Here is a 21,578-nt window from a genome sequence, read left to right as displayed (position 1 = left end):
AGGCTGCAGCAGGGCTGGGAAGTTCCTCCCCTCCAGTGGGTTCTCTTCCAAGTGGATTTGATGAAAGGCTGAATCTCAGCTCTGGATATGACAGTCGGGGCCTTTTTCTTCCCACAGGAATTTGAAGACTTGGATGAGATTGTTGCCCGCTATGTTCAGCCTATGGCATCCTTTGCCCGGGACCTTCTGAACCACAAGTATTATCAGGACTGCAGTGGTGGGGACCGTAAGGTGAGCCCAGGGCCCTGCAAGGGATGACACCTCCCAGTCACTTACGGATGTATGGTTTTCCTTCAGTGTAGGGGATGCTCAGCTGGTGAAGGAGGTGTACATCATGTGTGAGCCAGACATTGTGTACCAAGCATGCTGCTATCCCAACCTCTCCCCCTCATTCTACCCCCAGAAATTAGAGGAGCTGCTCATCAAAACTAAGAAGGAGAAGCCCACCTTCATTCCCTATTTCATCTGTGCCTGCAAGGAACTGCCCGGCAAGTTCCTACTGGGATACCAGCCCCGGGGTAAACCCAGGTGAGCACTGGTGCTGAGAAGGTGCTGCCACTGGGGTCCACAGATAGGCTAGCAGGCCCCCAAACAGTACTCTCTCTGGTTCTGCTTGACTGCCTTTCTCCTCTTATCTGTTTAGAGTGGAGGTGGAGGTTGGAGGTGGGGAAAGAGGGTGATGATTTAGAGGCAAAAGGCAGACTGAATAAGAAAGGTTCTTAAATCAACCCTGTGAAAAAGAGTTCCCTTCACCTCTTCTCCCTCCCAGAGAGTGATAGAAATCACCAGACACTCTCTCCACCTGACTGGCAAAGATGGGGGCCAACACACTGGTCACTCCTTCCACTCTCTGCTTCACCCTCACCAGGGCTTTTCAGCACACGGTGGCTCACTGTTGCTGTGGTGAGCCTGTGCTGAACGGGGATAGGTCAGGAAAGCATCTCTTCCAGTCACCAACCTGCTCCGCTCCCTTCTGTGTATGACTGACAGGCTAGCCTTCCTAGGTATTCCTCTATCTGAGTCCCTCCTTTGTTCACCCTGCATCAGACAAAGTCTGATTTCCTTAGGCCTGCTTTCTTTGTGTCCGTTACCCAGACTGATAGCCATACTAGCCTTCTCTACTCCCCCATCCTCCCTTCGGTCCTTGGCCACAGCCTGTGCCTTTCTGCTCTTAGTCCTGTACTGCTCGCACATGATGCACAGTGTGGGCTCTGTTAGGAGGGGCTCAGAGGCCAGAGGACAAGAAGCTCTGGACTCTGGACCCTGCACCATCGTGGGCATTTCTGGAATATTGTGCTTGTTTCTGAGAAGCCTTTTGTGACTCACCAGCATGCTTCCAGAAGATGGCAGCCAGGGCCATGTGGTGGTTGGAAACTATCCCATGAGCAACAGTTGAACAAACAGGGGACTTTAACCAGGAGCAGAGGCAACATGATAGCGTCCCTTGGAAAGGGGTACAAACTCCTTGTGGTGCAGAATGAACAACAGTTGGGTAGAAGATCTAGGAAGCAGGTTTCAGCTTAATATGAGTCGGCACATTGCCATACTTATTAGCGTTGACTGTTGGCTGTTGACAGCTATCCTTTATTGAGCACAACCTGTTTTAAGTGTTGTGATAAGTGCTTTATGTGTTGTCTCATTTATTCCTCATACCCACGCTATAGGTTTAAGTGCTGTTATCCTCATTTTACAAATGAGGCCGAGATTCAGGTTTAGTAACTTGGTACAAAGCCATATAGGTGATGAGTGGCAGAGCCAAAACTGGAACAAGGACTGGGTCTGAACCCAGAGCCCATCCTCTGATCCACTCTCTGCTCTGGCAAAGTGTTAAATAAGGGCAGACCAGCCACCGTCAAGAAGCACTTCCAGATTCCGGCTCGTGGGGAGCTGTGCTTTGCTGCCCTGGGAGGCCCCTCCCACCCCTGACACTCTGTGATCTCAGTAACCCTCACCTGCAGTGTGCTGCCGACATAACTGCAGCGCAGGACGGTGGCCCAGCCCCCAGCAAGGCTTCTTCTGGCAGCCTGAACATAGCACACCAGGGGCTGCTGACTCCTGGCGTTGCCTGGACTCTGCTGTGCCCTTCTCACCTCACCCAGAGTGCAGCCTCCTTTTACAGGGTCAGGGACTGGCTCTTTTATCTCTCCTTTCCCCCAGCACCCAGTGTGGCTACTTCACATGGTGGAAATCTGCTCTGGCCGCTCTCTTACAGCTGGCCACAAGTGGTATCTGATGCACGTTTCCTCCCAAAATCCCAGGATAGAATATGTAACAGTGACTCCAGAAGGATTCCGGTACCGGGGCCAAATCTTCCCGACTGTGAATGGCCTTTTCAGATGGTTTAAGGATCATTATCAGGATCCTGTACCAGGTGAGTTCTACTCTCTCTGACTTGTGGAGTGTGGTTGAGGGACGTCTGTCTAAGTGCTGAGTCAAGATAATCACTAGCCTTCTACAGGAGGGGCTGAGGCCTAGGCTGTCATTGTAGTTCTCTTAATTCCTATTCCATCTTCCACTTTGCCTGTACAGCTTCCCTATTTTTTTTTTAATTTATGTATTTATTTGGCCACACCACGTGGCTTGTGGGATATTAGTTCCCCGACCAGGGGTTGAACCCATGCCCTCAGCAGTGAGAGCGCAGAGTCCTAACCACTGGACTGCCAGGGAATCCCCCCAGCTTCCCTTCTTTCCACCCACCTCAGTACCTCTCCCAGCCCCCCAGTTGTAAAACCAGAAGTAGGTTCCTGGTGAGACATAATTTGGGCCATTTCTTGCAGGCATCACCCCCAGTAGCAGCAGCAGGACCCGGACACCTGCCTCTATCAATGCTACCCCAGCCAACATCAACCTTGCAGGTAAGGAGCTCGTGCCAGGGACTGGGGGTTAGAGGGATGGAGCTAGAAGGACTGTCACCTCTAACATGCCCATCTCCCACCTCTGTGTGCTTACAGATCTGACACGGGCTGTGAACGCCCTGCCCCAGAACATGACCTCACAGGTGTTCAGTGCCATTGCTGCCGTGACAGGCCAAGGCCAGAACCCTAATGCCACCCCAGCGCAGTGGGCCTCCAGCCAGTATGGCTATGGCGGCAGTGGAGGGGGCAGCAGCGCTTACCACGTACGTGGCTTGGGGAGGAGGCTCCCTGCAGAGGGTGGGGAAGGGTGAAAGGGAACGGTCATCCTTTACCAGCCTGTGTCCATAGACTGGCCTCTGCAGTGCCCACCACGAGGGCCTTCCTAAGGAGAGGGTGCTACCACAGCATTAGGAACTGTCTCCAGCAGATGTTCCTTTTTCTCAGGCCCATTTAAGGGGAACGGGAATGAGAGAAGTTCTGACCTTTCCACAGAGTCTTTTGGGATCTTTAGAATCCTCAAGCCTCTAGCAACCTCAAGTGGTCAAGGGTGCACTGTGTTGTTGTGCCAGGTCCCATCGTGTTGGCCTGCCTCTGCTGCTCAGAACCACACACTGCTCAGGAGAGGGTCAGCTGGAAGGCTCTGGATGGAGCCCAAATTTTCAGCTTGCCAGAAATTCACAGAAAAACCAAATAAGCACAAAACCCGTCCCGATTCAACTGTTCACCCTTCTCCAGGTGTTCCCGACGCCAGCCCAGCAGCCGGTGGCCACGCCACTAATGACCCCCAGCTACTCCTACACAACCCCAAGCCAGCCCATCACCACACCACAGTACCACCAGCTACAGGCCAGCACCACCCCTCAGTCTGCCCAGCCCCAGCCCCAGCCCTCCTCCAGCTCCCGGCAACGGCAGCAGCAGCCAAAGTAAGTATACAGATGGTGGCACAGAACAGGTTATTAGTAGAGGGAGGTGCTCTGGATCTTCTGACAGCCATGGCCCAGGTGATGTCCCCAGGAGGACTACTTTCTGGGAGAAGAGGGAAGAACACAGTGTGGCAGCAGGCCATGGCTGCTGTCCATAGAGGCGAGGTCCATTTCTGCAAGAATGGATGCTCACCAGTGATTGCTGGGAAGGCTTTCTTCTAGAGAGTCCCAGTCTCAAAGGCCCTTGTTCTCCCTCCCAGGTCCAACAGCCATGCAGCCATCGACTGGGGGAAGATGGCGGAACAGTGGCTGCAGGAGAAGGAGGCAGAACGGCGGAAACAGAAGCAGCGGCTGACACCTCGGCCCTCCCCCAGCCCTATGATCGAAAGCACCCCCATGTCTATTGCTGGCGACGCCACCCCACTCCTGGACGAGATGGATCGGTAGGGGGCCTGCTCCTAGGACTCTGGTTACCTCTGAGGCTGGGAGAGGCCTGGCTGCCCATTGCCTCACTCCTTGCCCCTCCTTTTCTGTCCATAAAGTGGAGTGAATTGACGTTCTCTTTGGTGGTCAGCCTGGATGGGTGACAGTCTGGATGGCCTTGTGCACTTGAGCTCAGTGTACGCTAGGCAACAATACTCCCACTCCAGGTCCTCACTGACCACCTGTCCTGGGACCAGGCTGGGAAGGGAGTGTGGCAGGGAGGAAGAAGAGGAAGAAGAAAATGAGAGTGGAACAGTTTTGTATTCTACTCCCTACAAGCCATTTTGAGCTTCTGCTCTCACCTGACTCTGGGCTGTGACGGAGCACCAGCTCAGCACGTGAGTCTCCCCCAGCTCTCGTGGGGAGATGAATGCTATTTATTCAGTTTGGGACAGGAGAGAGGAGGGAAGGTATTTCTGACCGATACCAACAGCTTGGGTGGCTATCAAAGCAGGATCACAAGGGACATAGGGGAGCAGTGCTAACCTGCCCAGCCCCCGCCTGGCTGCCCCTACCCCCTGCTGCCACGCTTCCTGCCCGTCATTTGAATAAACAGTGTTTCTACAGAGCACTTGGCAAAGCCTCTCTCCAAGTCTCCAGCTCTTGAGGGGGAGCTTTCAAAGCAGTGTTTGGAGCTCTGAGGGCTCCCTTGACTCCCTCTTCCAGGCCATCAGAGAGGCAGGGACTTAGAGAGGAGCAGGTGGCTTCTGCACCATGTTGCCTAGGGTCACATCCCTGCTCCACTTCCCAGCCCTGTGACCTTGAGCGAGTTCCTGTTGTCTCCAAGCCAGCTTTCTTATCTGTAAAATGGAGATGATGATACCTAGCTCAGCAGGGCAGCTGTGAGGACTAAGAAAGAATGTGTGAAGTGCTAAGTCCAGTGCCTGGGACCTCATCAGGCCTCAGGAAATGTCAGCTGCTCTTACACTCACACACAGCCGCCCCATCCACTGTGCCTTCTAGTCTTCTCTGGCACATGGCAGAAAGGCCACAAGTCAATCTGGGTGTCTCCACTTGAACCCTGCACCTCTCTCTCCCCTTTTTGCCGGCTGGGCCTTGGTCTCTGACAGTACCTCCACATGAGTCAAGTGTATCTCCCCCAGGATGGGCCTCCCACTCACCTGGTCCCACACACACACAGCCCTGATGAAGAGAGCTGACTAGTCGCTTCCCCCAGCCCCATTGCCTCTTGTTCTGGACTGATCTCCCTGTGTTTCTTCACTAGGGCTTCACCTCAGAGCTTTGCCTGTCAGCTCTGGGAAAGCAAAGCTTTCCCCCTTCCTTTCCTCTGCTTGGGGCTCAGCAGAGAAGTCAGAAAAGGCCACTGCTGCCTAAACTTGGAGAGCTTCCCGCCTTGCTTTCCTTCATTCAAGATCCCTTTGGCTGTTGGCAAGAGTTGGGGGAAGGGGCTGGCCTTCCGACAGGAATTCAGCACAAAAGGCCTAGAAGGGCCTAGCAGGAGCAGGGCCACACCAGCTGGGAAGGTTCATCATGTTCCTTTTGATGCCACCAGCACCTGCCCCAGGGCCACTTAGAGTAGGGAAAGGCCAGGCAAGGCAGCACAGAGTGGGCTAAAAGGTTCAGTTGATTAGTGGTATCACTGCACACAATGCCTATCACCACGTGGATTTTGCACAGACCTGTCTCCCAGTAGACAGGAAGCCTCCTTCCCACCCAGAGGTGCTCTTCTCCTGCCCTGGACCTAGGATGTTACAGAGAAACGGGCTGTGCCCCTTCCCTACCCTCCCACCTGCCTTCTCTGGGCTTCCTCTTGAAAGACGGATTGCCCTTCAGAGACACCTGCAGCTCCTTAGCCCCTTGGCTCCAGTTATGCCCAGAGGCTGCCCCCCCCAGAAATAGCCAGGTTGGAGGGAGAGAGAAGCAGGGGGTCAGCTACAGGTTTGATCGTATTTATTCTTCGCCCTGGTCGCCCTGGCCTCAACTGAGATTGGGGTTTGATGCTGGGGGAGATTTCCTCTTGTTGACCTTCTTGACTGGTGAGGTCTTCATCCTGGGCTTCTTGGCCTGGACCCCGTTCTTCTCTCTCTTCCTGGGTGATAAAGACTCCACAGTATCCTCACTGGAGGGTTCCTCCCGCCCAGGGTCATTGTAACTGTCCTCACTCTCCAGATCTCGCCAGCTGTCTGCGCTGGACTCTGACATCCTGGCCAGCTCTCTTGGGCTTAACGATCGGTGTAAGCCTGGAGGTGATTCTGATTTAACTGGGCTTTTCTTCTTAGTCAACTTGCCCTTCTTGACTTTTTTCTTCACCTTTGCTTTTTCGTCCGTCTCCTCCTCCTTGTCTTTCTCTTTTCCCTTTTTCTTCTTTATCTTCTTGATCATCTTATTGCCCTGGGACTTCCCTGTGGGGCTTTCGGAACGCCAGATGGTGATGGGAGCTGCTAAGTCAGGGGTACCTGTGACCATGCCCATACCTGTGTTGGTGAGGAGGGCAGGGGGCCCCACCTGGGTCGGGATGGGAGGCTTGCTTTCTTCCTCCTCCTCCTCCTCCTCCTTCTCTTCCTCTTCTTGGTTTAGGTAATCTGCCCCGCACTCACGGTGGATGGGATGGTGGATCACTGCCACAGAGAGAGGCCTGTAGCTTTTGCACCCGGGGGGAGAGGAGAACAGGGAAAGATGGTTGACGGAGTGTGGGGGCCAGTGACCCCCATTGGCCCTCCGGCACTCACCAGCCACACCAGAACCGCTCCACACACTCTCCCTCTGGGATGAGCTCAAAGCATGGGCACTGGATGATGTTGAAACAGGCCGAGTCCACATCTTGGGAGCAGGTTAGGCCCACATCTCCGGAACTGCTATATGTCTTCTCTGAGCAGTCCTTCAGCCTGCCACACAAGGGACTCAGGCTGGCTCCCCTGCCTCCACGACTCCCCAAGGGCCCAGAGCAAGAAGCCTGAGGGACAGCAGGCTTCCACTGGGTTCAGCCCAGTCTGCCAAAAGACCTCCCCGTGGCTCCTGGAACACAAACCAGGTTTACAGAAGCTGGGGCCGGGCTGGCAGCACCAGGTCAAAGCTGAAGCAGGGAACCACAGTGAAAATTTTGGATCTGGCTCTACCCAGGAGTCTCTTCTGGGCTGTGGGTCTCCCAAGGAGGAGGGCCCTTACCTAGACTCACAGTCACAGTGGCTGATAGAGTGCAGGTGCACGGCGTGGTGGCCATAGTCAGAGGTGAAGGGATGGATGACGCGCCCGGTGCGCTTTCTGTGTTTCCAGCAGCACCCATCAGTGTCCTGGAATTCACCTGACGGGGTAGGAGCCTGGGGTAAGAGTGGGTTGTACCGCACAGCAGCAGCAACGTACCTGGATCTCCCGTCCCACAGTTCAGTACAAAGGCTTCACCAAGGTCACCTGCTGCCGCCATCGTCCCTCCCTCCCCCATAGCTGTTGCTTTTTTTTTTGGCCGCACCATGCAGCTTGTGGGATCTCAGTTCCCCCAACAAGGGATTGAACCTGGGCCCCGACAGTGCAAGTGCCAAGTCCTAACCACTGGACCGCCAGGATTCGCCCACAGCTGCTGCTACTGCTGAGTAGTAGTAACTCAGCCCAGCGCTCTCCTCTCCCCAGTCCGCTGTGTGTGCCTCTGCCTGCCCCTCGCAGACTCCCAGGACAGTGTCTCACCAAGTCCCCCTTGCTGTCCTGTGACACCTGCCTCTTCCCCTCCCCTGCCTTCTGTGGGAGCCTACCTTCCTTCCCAAGGTCCTCTGCTGACTCCTGCCTGCCCCCCACCCAGTGCTCGGAGTTGTCAGCTACCCCACTGCACAGAGTACCTGGGTAAGGGAGGGCCCTCTTGCCATGGCAGACGGGAGCACCACTTCAGAGTCCCCAGCAGTTAAACCTGGCGGCAGCAGCATCCTCAGATCCTACTCCTGCCCCACAGAGGCCCAGGAGGCCAGTGTCCGACCTCTCACAGCCACTGAAGCCACTCCATCCCCAGGGCCTGCTGCAGCATGACAGCTCAAGCCTGGAGGGGAGCTAGGCCTGAGCCTCCAGTGCGTCATGTTCCTTGGCTTCTCCTGCTGACTCTTCCCTTTCCCTCCTTCTCTCTTCTCCCTCTGACACCTTTCTCACTCTCACTTCTCTCCCCTTTCCCAGGCTCACTCTTGATTCTTTCCCTTCTCTTTACTCATCAAGTTCCCATTCCCCATCCATTCTCTCTCCCCAGTCTTAGAGCCACAGACTCAAACAGTCCACCCCTTGTAGGCGACACAGATACCGTGTCCCAGGGCACAGGGGAGAAGCTGCTGGGGAGAGGCCTGGGGATTAGGGGAAAGGCCTGAAGAAAGGTTCCTACCTCTTTTGCTCAGCTGAATGCAAGCCCTGTGCACACACTGGTGTCTCCCAGCCTCCACCCTCACTGCCTCACCTCTGACCCTGCCTAAGGCCCCAGTCTACCAATGGCTCTCTCCTTGGGCCACCATCTAAAACAAGCTCAGGAAGTGATTCCCTGTGCCGAGAGGACAAGGCACCTTCCTGGAGGTTCCCCCTGAACTCCGGCTCTGCCCGCTCCCAGAGGAGGAAGGGGGCTCTGGAGGAAGGGGGCGGGCACTCCCAAGTTCCAGGGCAGCCCAGCTTGAGGTGCTACGGCTGGCTAACTCCCTCCAAACAGGCCAGGAGGACTGTGCCTTTATCCAGCCCCTACAAGAGGTGGAACTGCGGCAAGACCTCATACTGGCCACCAGCTAGTAGCTAATCAGGCTGGGGGTGTGTTACTCCAAGTGGCCTTAAAGTTCTTGAGAGATGAGACAGCAGCTTGATCTGAGCCTTCCCTACATTCTTCCTCCCCTTCCCTCCCCCCCCCACCAGGCTCTGGGGGGCCTGGGTCCCCCATACACCCCAGATCCACTTAGTGGCCTCCCTTTCTGCTTCCTTTCCTCCCATGCCCTTTCTCCATCTCAGGGAAATAAGAGGCAGGGGGAGTAAGAGTCCTGCACCACCACCTCGGGCTTTCTCCAGCACGGCTGAACTGGAGCAAAGGGCAGCAGGGTGGCAACTGCTCTGAACTTGTAGTCAGGCCTGGGTCCAAGTCTAGCTGGGTGACCTAGGGCAAGTTACTTTACTTCTCTGAGCCTTCATTTCCTTATTCACAAAATGGGGATGACGGTAATACCTATTTTGCAGGGTTGTTGGGAGGACTCAGTTTACATGTGTCAAAGATATTGGTGCACCATACATAAAGTGCCGTACAAAGGAAAGGGGTGATTGTGGCTTCCAGGAAGGGGTGGCCCTCTCTGTCTGGCACAAGGAGGGGTCTCAGGGTAGGGCAGCTGGGTGACCCCTTCAGGACCAAACACTTCCCTCCCTCCTGCCTACCACCAGGTGAGGGGTGGTGGGGACCCCTGGGGCCAGAGATCCCCCAGACAGACCCACCTTCAGAGGAGAAGGTAGATGCGTCAGTGCTGGACGCTACACCAGCCAGCAGATGTCCTCTCTCCCAGCTGGGTAACCTGTTTATATCTGAGAGAGTACAGAGAGGTAACAGCAGCCCCCCTCCCCATACCATTCATTCCAAAAACATTTCCTGAGAAGCTCCAGGTGCAGTCCCCAGAAGATGCAGAGATTAAAAGGACGACACAACAGTCCCTGCTGTCAAGGGGCTGGGGGAGGGCATGAGGAGGGGAGAGGCAGGAGAGGTCTGTGGAACAGCGCATGACAGTAGTGTGCGGCAGACACTGATAGGGAAATGGTGGGGACGAAGGCCTGTGGGAGGACAGAACAAGGACACCTACTGAGATAGGGATGGGGTGACCTTCTTGGAAGAAGCATAATAGGAGCTGAATCTGGAGTCATGAATAGGAGTGAGCCAGAGTCTAGGCAAGAAGGGACGGTTCCAGGAATTGTCCCAGGGTGTTCCCAAAGACAACTCCAACCGGCAGCAGCTCCGTCAGCGCCACAGGGTAGAGTCTGCCACTTCCTTTTTCCTCCTACAATTAGCTTTGTCCTTTGGGGTACTGGAGCTGAGTCCTGCTTAAGGAAGGTAGCTGACTGCTTGGGGACTTCAGCTGGGCTTTCAGTGGCACTCGGTCATCCTTCTACTGGTCCCTGGTGAGCTCCTTCTGTTTTCCACAGCACAGGAAGTACTCAAAATTAATGGAATGAATGAATGAAACTCCAGGCACTTTCCTGGAAACTCCTACCCTGCTTCTGTTCCTCTCAGCACAAAATTTCACCAGCATTATTTATGGCTGTCCCCACCCTCATCAACTTCCAGCCTGGGGAAGTGGCCCTCCCTCCTGCCCAAGCACCTGAACTCTAGGTCCCAGCCAGAATTCTCGCCTTCTGCCTCTTTAGTGTTTTGGGGTTTTTTTCTCCTTACAGGCTATGAACATCTTCAAACAAAACACTCTATGAACCCTGTTTCTCACTCTGCCACTGCATATCCCACCCCTCTTCCTTTTCAATCCAAGTTTATTCACTCCCTCATTTAACGGATGTATTAGCTTTACTCGGCACCAGTGAAGGAAGCCTAGTCCCTACTTTAGTGAGCTCAGAGTCTCTACCTCTCTCTTCTACTCCAGCCACCTACAGCATGGCAGCCATCCCAGCCCCTCTAGCAGAATAGCCCCGGCAAAGGCCACCAGTGATCTAATAGCCAAACCCAGCGGCCTTCTTTTAGTCTCATCTCATTTGACCCTGTTGACCAATCAATCTCCTTCTTCTGCAAACTGTTCCTTTGGCTCCCATGACAGACGCCTCTCATCTCTCTTCCTTCCCAGCTTTTTAGTTCTTTCCTAACTCCTTTGCTGTCCCCTCTTTCTCTGCTGTACCCCTTAAATTGGTGATTACCAAGGTTCTGTCTTTGGTCTCCTTCTCAGAAGAAGCTACAGGCTTGTCTTGAATAATGTTATCCACTTCCATGGTTTCAACATCCACTAATAAAATGACATAAATCTGGGTCTCCAATTCAGACTGCTTTCCTGAGCATGTAGCCAATGTCCTCTTGGACATTCCCAAAACATCAAACCAGTATGTCCCATATGAACCCACCATCTTCTCCCTGCCCTTCATGAACCACCTCCTCTTGTATCTTCCATTTCAGAGAGCAACAGACACCTCAGCTAGAAATCTAGGGATCATTCCTTCCCTCACTTCTCACCAACCTGATGACCAAGTCTTGCCATGCCTACCTGCCCCCATATCTGCCTCCGTCTTGGTTTAGACCTTCATTATCTCTGACCAAGACAGCTGGAGTAACCTTCTGCCTGGCCTCCCTGACTTCTGTCTCACTATCCATATCCAGCCCTCACGATGCAGCCAAACCGGTTCAGCACATTCCTCCTCTTTAATAGCATTCCACTGCCTTCAGGATGAGGTAAGAACTCCTTATCAGGACAGAACTGGTCCCCAGGACCCAGGCCCTTGTTCTTCAGTTATAAGTTCCTCTTGTCCATCCATCCCTCTTCCCACCCCTCCCTTTTCCATTCCTTCTCTCCTGCCTCCTACTCCCCAGGAACACCTGCTCATCTTGGAAAGAACGATGCTATCCAAGTAGAATGGGTCACACTTCTCTTTTGCCCCTTTACCCTACGCCAATGTACTTCATGTGTTTATAGCAACTTGAGAAAAAGGCCTATATTTAATCCACCTCTGTATCTATAGATCCTGGAACATGGAAAGTGCTCAGTAAATGTTGGTTGATTGAATGAACACATGAGTAGAAGAGAATAAAGCCCCTATTGGAGCCACAAAGAAGCTATGGCACTGGAGATTCTGCTCAGGGTTCAAACCTGGGGACTTTTCTAGGGAAGGAGAATTGACCTTGGATGAGCATCTTCCTAATATCAGGCACTGTGCTGGGCTTTATTTTGGGGCGGGGGGGGGGGCTTTTAAAATATGCCTTTGACTTTAAATCCTCACCAAAGCCCATTTTATGGATGGGGACAGAGACTTACAATAAGTAGTAACCTGTCCAAAGACACAAGTTAACAGATGACAGAGGTAGGATTCAAATCCTGTTTTCCTGGCTCCATAGTCTATGCTCTTTCAGCCTGTCTACTTATGGTCCTATCCAAAACCTGCCCTGCCAGCTATCACTTACCATTACACCGGTTTTTCAACTCTAATATAGCCAATTCCTCACCCTCTGGTTTTACTCAGTCCTGACTCCACAGCTTCCCATATCCAGCCTGGACCCTAAGGTCAGGCCAGAGGAGCACGAGCCAGGGTCAGGATTCAAACTCTGCTTGCTCTCTCCAGTCACCATGGAAGAAACTTATATGCAGGGTCCACTGACTAACTCCCCTGACACCCCCAAGAAGCCCTGACAATTACAACTCTGCCAAGGGGAGGGATTTAATAACTCTCCTCAGATCTTCAGTCGGAGTTTCCGACTGAAGCAGAGTCCAGAGCTCCTCGGCAGAAGTGACTGAAGTTGGACACAGGGGGGACTTCATAATGAATGAGAGTGATAGCTTAAAAGGAAGAGGGAGGCTTGTGGTCTCTTTCTCAGTAGGGCATTATTCTGGGCGCAGGGGCCTAACTCAAAACTCACAGGTGATGCTCATTTGTACAGAATCCTCCCAGTCTGGAGAGCTGAGGCGCTCCCCCCGACCTTGCGGCACAAGGGGTAGGGTTTCAGGTGGGGTACCCGGGCAGCAGAACTGGGGAAGGAGGGAGGGAGGGAGGAAGGAAGGGAGTAACCAAGGAAGGGAAGGAGGGAAGAGGACGGAGCAAGGCAGGGCGGCTCCCGTTTCCGGGGAAATGCCTCCCTGACCCCGCCTACATCTGGAGGCGATTGTGATGTCACCTGTGGAACTTCCAGCCTTTTTCCTGCCCCAGAGTCAATGAAACCTCCCACCCCAGCCCCGGCGACTAGTTGGCCGCTGGACCATGGGCTCCAGCCAAGCCCCGCATTTCTTGGGCAGCGGCTTGGGCCCCCGGTGCGGCACAGCAATGCCTTCCAGCCTTACAACCAGAGGCCTCAGCTCTGGCTTCAACCGGACCACCCCAACTGAACGCGCAGGCGGTTCTCTAGGTCCTCAGGACCCCAGTCCTCAATCATTGGTCCATGTCTCGACGTGAGCCCACCCCCAAATCCTAACTCCGCCCCAGCCAGTCCTTGGCCCCGCCTCCTTCGTCGGGCTCTCTCAGGTCCCACACCCTCCTTGGGTTCTCAAGCCAGCCCCCATGCCACGCCCCCAGCTGGAAGCCCTCCCCTAATCTGCTGCCACGTCCCCTCCTTACCGGTGCTGCTCTCGTCCCACCAGCTGGCATCGTCCTCAGTTTTTTCCTTAGTCCACCTTTCAATCCTCAGTGTCGTCCTAACCCACATATCTCTCAGCCTAGTTCTTCGTCTCTACAAGACTCTTCCTCGCAGAAGTCCAACCCTGAACCTCAGCTTGGCCGAGTCCAACGTAAACCCCAATCTCAGCTTCGCCCCAGTCCAGCCCTTAACTCCGCCTCATGCTTGCCCAGTTTCCCGCCTCCCTCCGCTCTAGGCTGCGTTGTCTTAGCCCAAGTCTGAGCTTCCGCTGCGCTCTTCATCCGGGTCCTCCCAGTTCATTCCGGGCCTCTCCCTCTTTGTTCCACTTTAACCTTAGCACCTCCCCGTTATCTCAGGCCTAAACTTTAGCTCGGCCGCTGAGGCCCAGCCCTCAATCCCATCCCTAGTTCCTCTCCAGATCTGCTCCAGGTTTAGTCCTACCCCCAGACCCTAGCCCCGCCCCTAACCCCGTTCTTAGCCCCGCCCCAGCCATTCTCGCAACCTCCGGGCCCCTCCCAATCCTTCGGAACCCAGCAGCTGCCCTTAGCCCCGCCCCCAATCTACACTCGGGCCCGCTTGCCTAGGGAGCTACTCCCACTAAACTCCAGCCAGCCATCCTGGCTCTTCCAAGGTCCCTCCTTCCCTGGCGGGAGGCCGGGCTCGCTCTCGCTCTCTCCCCGTCCGCAGGCCCCTCCACTGGAGCCCAGCTAATGAAGACGTGATGTCGGCTCGCAGCCCCCCGTGCGGCGCCCACCCACAGCGCCCCCTCCTACCCCCATGGGGCACCCTGTATTGAGACAATACTACCCAATATAGACATCAACATAGAGCCAAAGAATCGTGGTCACTCTTCCCCCAAATATTTAGTATAATAGTTAAGGTTTTTGAGCTCTTCCTGTGTGTTAGTGCTTTATTTCACTCTTGCAACCTCATGTCGTATCTCCATAGGATTGCCCCATGCGGGGAGCAGGGCAAGCTGCACGCATAGTCACCTACTAAACACGCCCCTCACAGCGCACAGCCCTCTCACCCTTAAGTATAGTATACACACTGCACATGGATGTATCACACTCATAGCGCAGGTAAAAAAATCTACTCACCACACACGGACCAATGCAACACGCACACATGCACACGCCCCTCACATACACCACCCAGAACACAGACCCATACTCCTGCTGCCCACACTCCACACAACACAAACACTCCACAGTACTATGGTGCAGGACACACACACACACACACACACACACACACACATATACACTCTGTGTAAGGCAAGAGTTGGGGATCACAGTCCTGTAAGGGAACAGAGATGGAAAAACAATTCCAGGAGTGTGAAAAAAGTGTTACAGCCACATCACTAACTTTCCACACATCACACCTCTCAATTTCTCTTGGTACCAGGCTCCAAAGCCAGGATATGCCTCAAAGGATGGAGAGAAGGGAAAAGGATGTTGCTTAAACTTTGTTTTCTCCAGAGCCATCAAGGGCCTCTCCTGTTGCTGCTCTGCATGATCTCAACCTCCACCTTCCTCAAGACCCAGCAGCTGGAGTGCAGGATCACCACCCAGACCCTCTCACCCACTGTAGCTTTAGAGAACTCTAAGAACAGCAGGGAGGACTCCCAGCAGAATCCGCCTGCTAATGCAGGGGACACAGGTTCGAGCCCTGGTCTGGGAAGATCCCACATGCCGCAGAGCAACTAAGCCCGTGTGCCACAACTACTGAGCCTGCGCTCTAGAGCCCGTGAGCCATAACTACTGAGCCCATGTGCCACAACTACTGAAGCCCACGTGCCTAGAGCCCATGCTCCACAACAAGAGAAGCCCCCACTCACCGCAACTGGAGAAAGCCCGTGTGCAGCAACAAAGACACACACAGCCAAAAATAAAAATAAATAAAATAGTTTTAAAAAAATAAATAAGAACAGCAGGGGAGGGGAAGCCAGGAGAAGGGGGAGAGTGCAGAAAAGCCAACTCTTCCAGAATAGAGTAGTGGGTAAGAATGGAAGCAAAAGATCGGGATTGACATATATACACTACTATGTACAAAACAGATAACTAATATAGCACAGAGAACTATAGAATATAACTATATAACTATAGTTATATAGAATATAACTATAGCACATAGAACTATAGAATATAACTATAGTTATACAGAATATAACTATAGCACAGAGAACTCTACTCAAGTGCTCTGTGGTGACCTAAATGGGAAGGAAATCCAAAACAGAGGGGATATATGTATACGTATGGCTGATTCACCTTGCTGTATAGCAGAAACTGACACAGCAGTGTAAAGCAACTATACTCCAATTTAAATTAAAAAAAAAAAAAAGAATGGAAGCAAAGGAAGAATATCTGCTGACTGGGAACGAGGATCTGTGTTCTAATCTTGACCCTCCATGACCTCCCAGGATGACACCAGGCCACATGTGTCCCTCCATTGTTGGCCCAGATATCTGAGACACTTCTAGCCAATCTCTGGCCTTCTGGATGTCAACAGTGAGCCAGGTTCTTGGTCACTCTTCATCCAAACTGTTATAATAGTTAAGGTTTTTGAGCTCTTCCTGTGTATGTTAGTGATTTATCTTATTTCATCCATAAAACCTCATTTTACAGATGAGGCAAATGGGAGTTCCCTGGTGGCCTGGTGGTTAGGATTCTGGGCTTTCACTGCCATCACTCAGGTTCAATCCCTGGTCAGGGAACTGAAATCCCATAAGCTGCATGGCATGCCCCCCTGAAAATAATAATAGAGATGAGGAAACTAAGTCACAGAGGATAAGTGATTTGTCTGAGTGTCCCAGGATGGACAGCAAGGATTCAAATGCAGATCCTCCTGACTTGGAGCACGTGTTTTTTTTGAAGAGGGAAAAATGTATGTCTTTTTTTTTTTTTTTGGGCTGCATTGGGTCTTAGTTGCAGCACGCGGGATCTTCGTTGAGGCATGCGGGATCTTTAGTTCTGGCACGCGGGCTTCTCTCTGGTTGTGATGTGTGGGTTTTTCTCTAGTTGTGGCTCTCAGGCTCCAGGGCCTGTGGGCTCGGTAGTTTGTGGCACGCGGGCTCTAGTTGAGTCGCGTGAGCCCAGTAGTTGTGGCGCGCGGGCTTAGTTGCCCCACAACATGTGGGATCTTAGTTCCCTGACCAGGGATCGAACCCACGTCCCCTGCATTGTAAGGTGGATTCTTTACCACTGGACCACCAGGGAAGTCCCCGTCTGTCTTATTTTTTATCCAATTTAGTTTTTTAATTGTTTTAAAATATAAGAATACGCTACTGATAATTTTGTTAACTAATATAGTTAGATGTTATCAGATAGCACATCTTCTGAGTAAGAGCCCTGCCTTTACCTTCCTGGGCCTTCTGGTCAACCCAAAAAGCACCCAAAACTCATTCATTTCTCACTGTGTTCCCCTCAGAGAAGTATTTTTTAAAGGACAGGCAGGAGGAAGGTGAAAAAAAAAGAAAATATTATCCAATGGTAGACTTGGGTATAAGCACGAAGTAGCAGGAGACTTTTGGGGGGAAGGAACCAAAGGAAAAGAGCTCTCAAAGATCTCAAAAATTATTCAGATGTCATCCAGTAAGGGTTCGGTGCATCCCCCAAACGTGGTCCCTGAGCTCCTAGCCTGCCCGAGGCCTGCCCAGAGGCCAGGAATGGCCAGAATCCCAGAAGGCTCCAGTCCCAAGATCACCATACAGCCCTGCCCATTCCACATCCCTGATCCCCCACAAAGGACTCCAGCACCTAACCTGCTAATAACAGATATTTTAATGCATAAGGCATAGTGTGAGGCTGGGACCATTAAGCATCCTCAAACCCAGAGGGCCCAGCAGGCTGAGTAAGAGCAGCAGGGCCCACCCACCTCCCTACCACTGGGCAACCTGGAGGACCCTGGAGGAGAGGGGCATCCAGTTTTTGGCACGGTGCCTGGGAGCAGGAAGTGACTATCATGGTCCCAGCTACACCTCTGGGGATACTGCCACCAAGGGGCAGCTCTTTGGTCTGGAAAAACAGTCAGTGCAAATGTCCAGGGGTTGAGCTCTGGGGGAGTAAAGGTGGCACACTGCCTCAGGGCTGGGCAGTCTCTGGACAGTACCCTCACCCGTCACGGGCAACACATGGGCTTCTTCTTGCTGGCAGTTAGGTAGAGGTTGCTGTCATCACTGTTGATGCCTGAAGAAGGGTGAGAAACATGTGAAGCAGGGATTGGAGGGTCCCTGTGCCCTCTGCCACCCTCATCCAGGCGGGCACTCACGGATAACATCCCCAATACGCCGGGACCCCGATTTCTCCAGCTCAGCCAGCACGTTGGCCTCAAAGGTCAGTGCCGTCACACGAAAGAAGAATTCCCGGACATTTTCACCTGACACAGGGAGCAGTTTCAGGCCTGGGGTCAATGAGCACAGCTGGAGTGTAGGAGTGAGAGGCAAGGTAGGCAGGAATGCCACAGCAGAAGGCGAGACGCCTCTGACTCACCAGTGAGAGATGAGACTGCCCAGTACTCGGCCTTCATCTCTTGGGCCACCTTGAGTGCATCTTTCTCCATTAGCATATACTGAGCAGGAGTCTGAGGGAAAGCCAGAGTCAGATGCTGGGGGTGGGGTTTCCCTTGTCAAGGTGGGAACTCCCCCCACTGGCACACTCACACTCAGGTCCTTCTTGGAACCCACGAGGAAGAGAAGCACACTGGAAGGGTCATTCTCCTTGAGTGCATCAGCTAGCCACTGCCTGCCATAGACAGTGGACAGCAAGGGATGAGGGAGCTAGACAGGCTCCCCCCACTGACACTTATATGCCCAGGGACCCTCTCTCTGGTCCTGGATACATTCTTCTCCTTCCCTTCCATGCTCCTGACCCCTCTCTTTTCTGAACCTTCTCTTCCCAGAGCCCCCATTATAGTTCAGCATGCGCACGTACTTGGTATGTTCCAGGGAGGTCACATCATTCAGGTTGAAAACGATGATGATGGCTGGAAGAGTGGAAGAAAACATGCAGATTGTTGGGGAAGACACTACTGGTTCATTTCCACAATCCCTCCAGCCCTAGACTAGAGGCCAGGTGCTCCCACCTACCTCACTTAACCGTGGCCCTTACCTTGAGCTCCTCGGTAGTAGGTCGATGCAATGCATTTGAACCTCTCCTGTCCAGCGGTGTCCCAGCTGGGAGGAAGGAGGGGGGAACACAGGTATGTGTGGGGCAGGGTGGTGCTGGTGGCTGCGGTGGGAGATAGGTGCTGGGAGAAGGAACGGCGGGAAGGAGTGGAGGAAGAACTCACAGCTGCAGACTGAAGGGGACGCCCAACACCTCAAATCTTTCCATCTCAAAGTCCACTCCGATGGTGGCCTTGTAGTTCTTATCAAAGGTGTCTTTGCAGAACCTGAGGGGGCACCAGATGCTCTGGTCCTGAGCCCAGCCCACCTGGCTAGACCTGGGCCCACTCTGCCCAGCCCAGACCAGCTCAGCTGCAGCACCCTCTTACCTATTAATGAGACAAGTCTTCCCCACTGACAGGTCCCCCACCACAATGACCTTGGAGATCTTAAATCTGCTGGACACAAGAGTGGGCAGGAAAAGTGAGCGCTAGCTCTTTCACTCAGAGGAGTCCCAATGCTCCCTAGTAGGTCCACAAAGGTAGCTGCACCCAGGCTGAGGTTACCATAGACACCAGGCCTGGACAGATATGCTGGGGAGGAGTGTTTTTGTTTTAGTAACAGAGAGACATGATTTTGAATTCCAGCTCTCACTTACTAGCTGTATGACTTAGGACAAGTTTCTCAGCTTCTCTGAGCCTCAGTTTCAACCTTTGTTAAGTGGGGATTTAACATATATTTTACTGGGTTGTTGTGAAGGTTAAGATGAGATAAATGTCCTATATTCTGAGACATACACACACACACAAACATACATTCTAACATCTCTGAAATCAGGATACATCTTAAAAGTGGTGGTGTTTTCCATTTAATAATAGACAATAATAGTATACAACACACTGCTTGGGCACACAGTAAATGCTCAATTACTGGTGGCAACTGTTAACAGTGTTACCTTTTTTTACCCACAATGGGACTCATCCCTCTAGGACTGCTCCCTGCCCTGGAGCTCAAATAGATGGTGTGTGGGAAGAGGGAAGCTGAGCTGGCGACCACGCCCTCATGTTGGACACCTTCTCTCTGTCAGGAATTAAACTGCCACCTTCCTACCCCACCCCATCTCTTAGGACTCGCCTCAACCTAGCTGGAAGAAACAGGAGCACACAGGGGCATGAAAAGCGGGAATAACCATATAGCTGGTAAAAGCTGAAACGGAGCCTCCAGATGTTGGCTCTGTACCCTTGCTTTGACTACAGGTTTCCTGGGACTTCGTTCCGGGTGTCTCTAACTCACCCCACGGTGCCTGTCCGGTGCTCCTGGCAGGCGCAGGTGACGCGGGGGTGGAAGTCTTTGTGCACGTGCAAAGCGGCCTCCTTCCTCAGGTACTGAGAGGGAGGGAAGAGAAGGAGACTCACCCATTCCTGGCCCTCTTCCCGCAACCAAGCAGCCCGCGGCGGGGGATGGGGAGGAGACCACCCAGAAGCAGCAGGCCTAGCTGGGCGGCAGGCCTGTAACTGGTCTGGTGCCGCCTACTCCCCGCCCACACCCACCGCAGCCAGAAGCCCGACGTGGCCCTGGCGCCTACCTGGGGCAGCTCCGTCAGGACGCGGTCCCTCCGCACCGGCGCCAGAATGTTCATCTTGCCTGCGGCCTTGAGGGGCGCCCTGAGAAGGCGCGGAGGCCTGATCCGCCCCAGCGACCCGGGCCCGTGGAGACCCGACAATCACCCGCGACCGAGGGGTCCCGACTATAACTCGGGGCCACGGGGAGCCTACGGGAGCCCGTGGCCTCGGGGACGCTACAACCACCGCGGGCCACGGGGATGAGACAATCACCCGGGGCCGGGGCGAACCCACAATCACCCGGGCCCGGGGCGTCCCCAGGACGACTCGGGGGCGAGGAGACCCCTCGGCCGCCAAGTTGGGGCGTGGAGTCCCGTCTGGGGGGACCCGAGCCCGCGCTGACCCTACAATAACCCGGGGCCGGATAGTTCCTACAATAACTCGAGGCCGTGAAGACCCGACGACAACTCGGGGTTGAGGCGACCCTACCATAACAGAGAAGCCCGGGGGCGCGGAGCGGCCCCGCCACACGGGGTCAGTGTGGGCAGGGACGGCACAGCACGGCCGGTGGACTGCTGGAGGAGGGGGCGAGGGGCCCAGTGCGCTGCAGGGCCTCGCGTCCCACTCGGCTCTCCCTTCGCAAGCGCTGTAACTTGATCCCCGGAAATTCCTGGAAAAGGGCCGCCCCCCGCCCCTCTCCCGGCAGCTCCAGGCCTCGCAGTCCGCCCCAGCCTCCCCCTCCCCTCCTCCCGCCAGCGCTGCCCCAGGTCAAGCTCCCCCTGCAGACGCCTCACCCGGCTGCGGGCCCGCCCTCACCCTGGTTGGAACCTGCCCAGATCGGGATCCCCAAGGTCTCTCTCCCCTGCACCTCCTGTGCCGGGCGGAGCCTCCATGGGGACCCTTACCCAGTCGAATTGGTGATGGGGAATCGGTGATCGCTGCGCAGCATCTGGCTGCGCCAGGAACCAGCGGGAGGGGAAAGGGGGAGAGAAGGGGCCCTAGGAGAGGCGGCGCTTCCCTCCTTAACTCCAGGCCCAGGACGTGACTCATAGGGTCTGCCCCCACTCGCCCTTCTGCCCTGGGAGGTGGTGGTGGGGAGCGTAGAGGGGGTGCCAGGGTCGGAACGAGGTGCCACCAAGGAGAGAGAGGTCCGAAATCTGGTGCGTTTTCCTCCAAGGCTGCCGTGTTAGATTGGGGGCCTGGGGCGCCGAAGACCAAGCTGCCTCCCTTGATGGAGGATAAAGGAGGGCTAGGGGACCCAGAATTCCTCCCTTTGGAGAAGTCACCGCTCTGGGACATGGGGACTCTCCTTTGGTATGGGCGTTCTTCGCTCTGACCCCATTGAAATCTACCTCCACTCCCCCAGGACTTTTCCTTTTTGCAGTCTGCAGGCTAGAAGAGGGGGTAGCACACAACAAATCTCACCTTCAA

The 21,578-nt window shown here is 54.1% G+C and overlaps 3 protein-coding genes across 15 annotated transcripts in view; 1 reads left to right on the top strand and 2 right to left on the bottom strand.

Moving 5' to 3' along the window:
- SUPT6H (SPT6 homolog, histone chaperone and transcription elongation factor) overlaps positions 1-4,835 on the top strand; it is a 32,155-nt gene extending 27,320 nt beyond the window's left edge. For 4 of the 5 annotated variants that reach the window (XM_022595757.3, XM_022595756.3, XM_089900704.1 and 1 more), the window contains exons 31-37: positions 118-231; positions 404-528; positions 2,259-2,371; positions 2,778-2,855; positions 2,952-3,118; positions 3,591-3,778; positions 4,039-4,333. In XM_022595757.3, the coding sequence (XP_022451465.1) occupies positions 118-231; positions 404-528; positions 2,259-2,371; positions 2,778-2,855; positions 2,952-3,118; positions 3,591-3,778; positions 4,039-4,225 (972 nt within the window). In that variant the 3' untranslated portion in view covers positions 4,226-4,333. Of the gene's footprint in view, positions 1-117; positions 232-403; positions 529-2,258; positions 2,372-2,777; positions 2,856-2,951; positions 3,119-3,590; positions 3,779-4,038 lie in introns of all 5 variants that reach the window. The other variant, XM_089900706.1, reaches the window with a different exon arrangement.
- PROCA1 (protein interacting with cyclin A1) lies at positions 4,197-14,044 on the bottom strand. Of its 3 annotated transcripts, none has more exons than XM_022595760.3 (5): positions 13,463-14,033; positions 9,650-9,736; positions 7,388-7,523; positions 6,952-7,107; positions 4,197-6,863 (listed from the first exon to the last, which is right to left on the bottom strand). In XM_022595760.3, exons 1-5 carry the CDS (start codon positions 13,548-13,550, stop codon positions 6,200-6,202), a joined length of 1,131 nt encoding a protein of 376 aa, XP_022451468.1. In that variant the 5' UTR covers positions 13,551-14,033; the 3' UTR covers positions 4,197-6,199. The 3 variants fall into 3 exon arrangements, with proteins under 3 accessions (XP_022451468.1, XP_030619111.1, XP_022451469.1); XM_030763251.2 differs by lacking the exon at positions 13,463-14,033 and adding an exon at positions 12,771-13,441; XM_022595761.3 differs by lacking the exon at positions 9,650-9,736 and having other exon boundaries at positions 13,463-14,044.
- Positions 14,045-17,503: 3,459 nt separating this feature from the next.
- Positions 17,504-21,140, bottom strand: RAB34 (RAB34, member RAS oncogene family). Of its 7 annotated transcripts, none has more exons than XM_089900731.1 (11): positions 21,053-21,140; positions 20,171-20,383; positions 19,879-19,970; positions 18,975-19,043; positions 18,771-18,872; positions 18,590-18,654; positions 18,413-18,464; positions 18,142-18,223; positions 17,972-18,062; positions 17,751-17,882; positions 17,504-17,668 (listed from the first exon to the last, which is right to left on the bottom strand). In XM_089900731.1, the coding sequence occupies exons 2-11, from the start codon at positions 20,222-20,224 to the stop codon at positions 17,601-17,603; spliced, it is 807 nt and encodes a 268-aa protein (XP_089756857.1). In that variant the 5' UTR covers positions 20,225-20,383; positions 21,053-21,140; the 3' UTR covers positions 17,504-17,600. The 7 variants fall into 7 exon arrangements, with proteins under 7 accessions (XP_089756857.1, XP_089756859.1, XP_089756858.1 ...); XM_089900733.1 differs by having other exon boundaries at positions 17,751-17,858; XM_089900732.1 differs by having other exon boundaries at positions 18,975-19,040.
- Between the last annotated feature and the right edge of the window lie 438 nt (positions 21,141-21,578).

Source organism: Delphinapterus leucas, chromosome 19 (assembly GCF_059928025.1).
Source record: "Delphinapterus leucas isolate spDelLeu-1000000601 "Yukka" chromosome 19, BTC_Dleu_Yukka2, whole genome shotgun sequence".
Lineage (NCBI taxonomy): Eukaryota > Metazoa > Chordata > Mammalia > Artiodactyla > Monodontidae > Delphinapterus > Delphinapterus leucas.
This window is presented reverse-complemented; position numbering and strand designations above follow the sequence as displayed.